Source organism: Parambassis ranga, chromosome 3 (assembly GCF_900634625.1).
Source record: "Parambassis ranga chromosome 3, fParRan2.1, whole genome shotgun sequence".
Classification (NCBI taxonomy): Eukaryota; Metazoa; Chordata; class Actinopteri; family Ambassidae; genus Parambassis; species Parambassis ranga.
Window position 1 is genome coordinate 2,730,939 of NC_041024.1, and position 6,000 is coordinate 2,736,938.

A 6,000-nucleotide genomic window follows, 5' to 3' on the forward strand; every position below is an offset into this window, starting at 1 on the left:
TGTGCCTTGTGCTTGTAAATATGTCAATACATGATTTTTTTTTAATCTTTTCTGACACATTTTAGCTTGAGATTTTATTTTTTCAAGGTTTGTCTGGTTTGAGTTCTCCCAGCATACACCTGAAGGCATCCTGAGAAAATGGAGGATAGTTACAGAGGAAATGATCACTTTATTAAAAACACTTTATTTTAATTTATTTCATTTTTAAACAGTGCACTTTGTTGTCTCTGGTTTACATTCAAGTTTTCCTGAAAAAAAAAAAAAAGTTCCAAAACGATTTGATTTTGCATTAAATCCACAACAACGTGTTCTCTTTACAAACAGCGCCATCTTCAGGACAAAAGCATAATCACAAAAACACACAGGTGAGGCACAGCAGAGGTCGGCTCACACGAGGACATTACCTGGAGTGGTTTTATTGGTCCAAAGAGACATTTGAATAAAAAACTAAATAAATTCTTCAATGTTCTTTTTTTATATTATCAAACGGATCAGATTAGGCTCCTCCATCTTCCAACAGACAAAAGTAAACCACAGATTTCTATGTTAAACGCTGACGGAAGTTTAAAGTGGAATTTCAGCAGGAGTAAGACATTTGTTAGGATGGCAGCGGATGCCTCGTGACCACAAAAGTTCACATTTAATGTTGTCAGTCTGTGCAGTCTGGGCAGATCCCTGTGGACGTCCTCACCGCTCCTCCGCCAGCAGCGACCTGAAGTTCTGCAGCTCTCTGACACTTGTGGAAATCCTGCGAAAACAGACACAGAGTGTGGTGTCATGTCATGACTGTTTTATAATCACATGGCGCCGCTGATGGACTCTCACCTTCCGAAGGCGTTGAGCAGGGAGACGATCTCCTGCCGGCTGAGCTGGAATCTGGGTCGCTGGGCACTGGATGTGGGCAGAGCTTCAATCTGTCGCTCTGAAAACAAAATCTTCAGCGCAGTGCCTAATCCCTGGGTCTGAAGACCAGAGAGAGAGAGAGAGAGAGAGAGACCACAGTCACAAAAACAGATGGGAGACAAGTATCAGCCCTCCTCCCTATGAAAGGTCTTCGTCTTTTAAATGTTTCTCCTGCGCTGCTGAATACAGCGACTCTGCCAAGGAGCTGGAGTTTGTTGTGGATAATTGCACAGACATATTCAAGGAGATACTCCACGCCTCCGTTAACAACAGTCCTCGAGGCTCATCTTCTCATTCTCAAGTGTATATGGGAAAAGATGTGGACATAGTCTCATCTTACAAGTTCCTGGGGGTCCCACTGGACAACAACCTGGAGTGGTCCACAAACACTGAAGCTGTGCACAAGAAGGGCATGAGCAGACTGTACTTCCTGAGGAGACCCAGGTCCTTCAGTGTCTGCAGCAGGATGCTCCACATGTTCTACCAGTCTGTCATGGCGAGCACCATCGTCTTTGCTGTGGTGTGCTGGGGATCAGGCATTAAAGCAAAGGACGCCAACAGACTAGACAAACTCATCAAAGAGGCGGGGTCTGTTGTTGGCTTTAAGCTCGCCAACCTGGAGGAGGTGGCGAGGGACAGAGTGCTGGCTAAACTGCTGTCAATCATGGACAACCCCTCCCACCCTCTCCACAACACTGTGGACAGACTGAGAAGCGGCTTCAGCAGCAGACTCCTGCTGCCCCGCTGCTCTAAGGACCGGGACAGGAAGTCCTTCCTGCCGTCCGCCATCAGACTGTATAACTCCTCTGTGACCGTCAGAGCTGAGCTCACTAACTCGGACTGAAGCATCATCACAGGTGCATTTGTGCTGTGTTTATTTATCCTTTTGAAAATGCTGCTACTACAACTCAATTACCCCACAGGGATTAATAAAGTAAATCTTAATCTTAGTATTTTGAGTTTACACTTAGCAAAGTGTACTGTACCTGCAGCTTCCCCCACACACGGCATTTGAAGCATTCGACGCAGTCCATGATCCTGGAGATGTTGAGGAAAGCCAGTCTGACGTCCTCCTGACATTCACAGCACAGAAGACACGCTTTAAAATCAAAGGCAGCACAAATCTGAAGGAACTCCTACATTTATGTAGAAAAATAACCCAGTGGCCTAATGGATAAGGCATCAGCCTCCGGAGCTGGGGATTGTGGGTTCAAGTCCCACCTGGGTTGTGTTATTTTAGGCAACTTCCCCAATTGATTAATAAATCAAAATTACCTCTGATGCTGAAAACTACATAAGCATGAACCTTGATGGCCCCTGACCTTCAGCTTGGCTGCTTCCTTTTCATTGCCAGCAAACAGAGACGTCTCGTCAAAGTGCAAAGGGAAAGACCTGAAACACAAACACATCTTGTTGCTATGACCGGATGAAGGGACTGTGTGAAACCCTGTGACAGTGTGAGGCGGGCGGGCGGGCGGACCGGGCCAGCTGCAGGATGTCCAGCAGCAGCTCTTTGTGTTTGCCGTCCTCCTCGGGTCTGCCGGTGTAGAGCTTTAAGGACGGCTGCTGGAAGAACGGCAGCACCTTGGCCAGCGCCCGCAGCTCGATCAGGTACAGGAAGTAGAGGTTGCGGAGCCTCTTGGGGCCCTCGCCGGCTGTTAGCTCGGAGTCGAAGCGCTGCATGAACTCCGACACGTTGTGGCCCCACTTCTTTTGAAACCAGCTGTCTAAAGAGGGGAAGAGGGAAATTTACTCAATTTGATTTCTGAGACAATGAGGCTTAAATGATGGGACTGGTGTGTTTCCCACCATCCAGCAGGTATCTGGCACTCAGGTGTATGTTGATGCTGGCATGCAGGCCAGAGATGAGCCGGTAGAAAGCCCTCTTCTCCACACACTGACCTGGCGACAGAGAGAGGTTGAAGGAGATGGTTGTGGACTACAGGAGAGCACACAGTCAGCACACCCCTCTGACCATCGACGGTGCTGCTGTGGAGCAGGTGAGCAGCACCAAGTTCCTGGGTGTGCACATCACTGAGGACCTCTCCTGGACTAACAACACTGCATCCCTGACCAAGAAAGCACAGCAGTGCCTCTACTTCCTCCGCAAGCTTAAAAGAGCCAGAGCCCCTTCCTCCATCCTGTGCACCTTCTACAGAGGGGCTGTTGAGAGCATCCTGTCCAGCTGCATCACTGTGTGGTACGGAGCCTGCACCGCCACCTGCAGGAAGACGCTTCATCGCATAGTGAGAGCAGCTGAGAGGATCACCGGCGTCCCTCTCCCCTCCCTCCAAGACCTCTACGACAGCATCACAGGAGACCCCACCAACCCTTCACACCGCTTCTTCAGTCTGCTGCCATCAGGAAAGAGACTGCGCAGCCTCCGGGCCAGGACCAGCAGACTGAGGGACAGCTTCATCCACCAGGCTGTCAGGAAGCCGAACTCTCTCCCTGCTGTGCCCCACTTTCTCCCCCTTCCCTGACTTTGACTTTGACTTGACAAAGAAAAACACTTCAGAGCATGTGCAGGTGAAGCTCAGCTTACCTTCCAGCCAGCTGTAGAAGCTCCTCGCTGTAAAGAAGCACAGAGCCGTCAGAAACACAGAGTGAAAACAGACAGCGTGAATTCGTTTGGCGTCACTTTTTACCTTCACTTCCGGAGCTGCTCTGGAACGTGTCAGGAAATAATGGCCGCCTGACGGTGTATGGTCTGTGCAGAGGAAATAAAAAGACATTTTTATTTATAGCCGACTGTTCAGACTTGCCGTGTGATTTGTGTTTACTTGAAGCAGTTCTCCTCGTAGATGCTGTTCCAGATCTGCCAGGCCCCGGGTCCTTTGTAGCCAGTGAAGCGCTCAGGGTTCAGCAGCAGGTCGACGTACTGAGAGTCCGGGGATTCCTCATCTGGAAAACACAACATCACCATGGGGAGTGAACAGATGAATTTCAGCATGTTATCTCATGATTAGGTAAGAGTGGGAAATATGTAGAAACCTCATGTAGACAAAACTCAAACATCCTGCAGCTCAGACAAAAACTCGCTGAATTTTCCTCCCGTGACTGCTGGTCATAAAGCAGCCATTCATGGCTTCCTGAATCCAGGGAGGCATGCAGATTTTTTTGTTTTTTACAGAATCTTTTTAGCACCCATGATTTTTTTTAAACAATTTTTTAAGTGAATATTTTCAGCTGCCTGTGTGTGTAAATCTGTACCATCAACCACGCAGAAGCGCTCCGCCTCGTCGTCGTGTTTGCTCCAGTCCAGCAGAGCCTCTCGAGTCTCAGCGCTGGAGGTAAAAAGCAGGGAAGAGTCAGCGGGATCAGGGAATGTCGGCAACACACACCTGATCATCTGACATGTTTTATCCAAGCTGGATGTGTGTATTGATCACCTTAAAGAGACATCTACAGCTCCGAGATGCTCCGCTCGCTCACACTCATCCAGCTGCTCATTTACCTCTGCTGAATACTGAACACACACACACACACGATTAACTGTTTCATCACATCATAGAATACAGTCATCCTCATTAGTTTATCACCACCATATGAAATTAAAAACGTTGTGCTTGAAACACTCACCTTGTTGTGCGCCGAGTCTCTGATCCCCTCGGGTACTTCACTCTGTGAGCAGACACAGTGTCAGAGTGATGTAAGCAACACTTCCTGTTTACCTTTTTCACCTGTGCCCACAACTGGATTTTATTTTATTTTCAGATAAAGCACAGATAGAGATCCCATGGCCATGCCAGGGTTAAACGTCTGTTTACAGCAGGAGGTAACTTACAGGGGAGCAGGGCTGCACGGCGCAGTGCCTCGACCCACAGTGACTGCCAGCTGTCCAGAAGGGGCACGGCTTGTTCAGGTTCACCTATGGATACAGATCAATACATGTATAACCTGTGTGTGTGTGTCTGTGTGTGTGTGTGTGTGTGTGTGTCGCATTAATCTTACCTTGTAGAATCTGAAATAGTCAGACTCCAGGAGAGTTTGGAGTTTGGGGAAAAGCTGGTTGTTGTTGAAGTCATCGATGGTCTCCACATCACAGGCGCAGTCATCCAGGTCACCTGTGACCTGTGATTAACACACACACACACACACACACACACACACACACACACACACACACACACACTGAAGTTATTTACTCCAGTTTCCAGTTTGAGCGAAGACACTGGAATTCCCACTCCCAGGTATCCTCTGCATCCTCACAAACACAGTTTATTACATTGTGCTGATGTATTTGATCAATTAATTAATAATTATTATTTAATAATTAGTACAAAACAATCCACTCGTGTTTCAAAGCCTGCTTCCCTGTTGCTGACATCATGTTGCTCTTCTACGTTTGTTTTAAGCACAAGTATACAAAATAAACAAAATAAAATAAACACACGTGAAGAGTTCAGGAAGTGACATTACAGCAGAGCTACAGGCTCTTCAGCCCCCCACCTGACAGAAACACCTGCCGTCAGCTGATCCGGACACCTGCAGCAGGAGGAGCAGGAAGACCCCCGGCTTCATGACGACCCCTCTGGTTTCCACGGACCTCCGTTTGAAAGCTGCACCGCACTCTGTGGACACTGAGGTGTGTGCGTGCAGAGGAGCAGCTGGAGCTGTGAGGAGGAGGAGGAGGAGGAGGAGGAGGCGGTGGCCTGATGTGTCACTTCCTGAATTTCCTCATTTCCAATCCCCTGCGATACGTGCGATACGTGACGATCATCAGCTGGACACACACGTGGTCACTCTCAGGCTGCGTTCACGTGTGAACTCATTTTACACACAGACGTGCTTTAAAGCTTTTAAACTGAAAGTGTTTTTTTTTTACTTCCTGTTCGGCAGAGAAAAGAATCCGGCTGAAACTCCGGAAGTCCAGCTGACGTCACGAACTAAACTTTCCACCCAGTAAATTCATTTATTCTGTTGCTGAATATTTGTGTGATGTTGTGGGAAAAATGTTAAAATGTTAAAATGTTTTTATGTGTTAAAGGAAAGTTTACTTTTAAACACTGCAGTGTAATATCAAATCATCAGCCACACGGTGGCGCTAAAGGACATCAACTGTTTACTCTTAAAGGGACAGTTTGCACAAATGAA

At 47.7% G+C, this 6,000-nt stretch overlaps 1 protein-coding gene and 1 non-coding gene across 2 annotated transcripts; one reads left to right on the forward strand and one right to left on the reverse strand.

Annotated features, from left to right (window-relative positions):
- Positions 1-59: 59 nt before the first annotated feature.
- On the reverse strand, positions 60-5,702 carry ero1a (endoplasmic reticulum oxidoreductase 1 alpha). The gene is made up of 15 exons (XM_028401673.1): positions 5,356-5,702; positions 4,858-4,977; positions 4,691-4,774; positions 4,486-4,527; positions 4,296-4,372; positions 4,117-4,190; positions 3,687-3,807; positions 3,552-3,613; positions 3,449-3,475; positions 2,713-2,805; positions 2,384-2,630; positions 2,226-2,295; positions 1,890-1,976; positions 826-962; positions 60-748 (listed from the first exon to the last, which is right to left on the reverse strand). Exons 1-15 carry the CDS (start codon positions 5,425-5,427, stop codon positions 688-690), a joined length of 1,374 nt encoding a protein of 457 aa, XP_028257474.1. The 5' UTR covers positions 5,428-5,702; the 3' UTR covers positions 60-687.
- On the forward strand, positions 2,060-2,132 carry trnar-ccg (transfer RNA arginine (anticodon CCG)). The gene has a single exon. It is a non-coding gene; the product is annotated as a tRNA-Arg (tRNA).
- Positions 5,703-6,000: the final 298 nt, after the last annotated feature.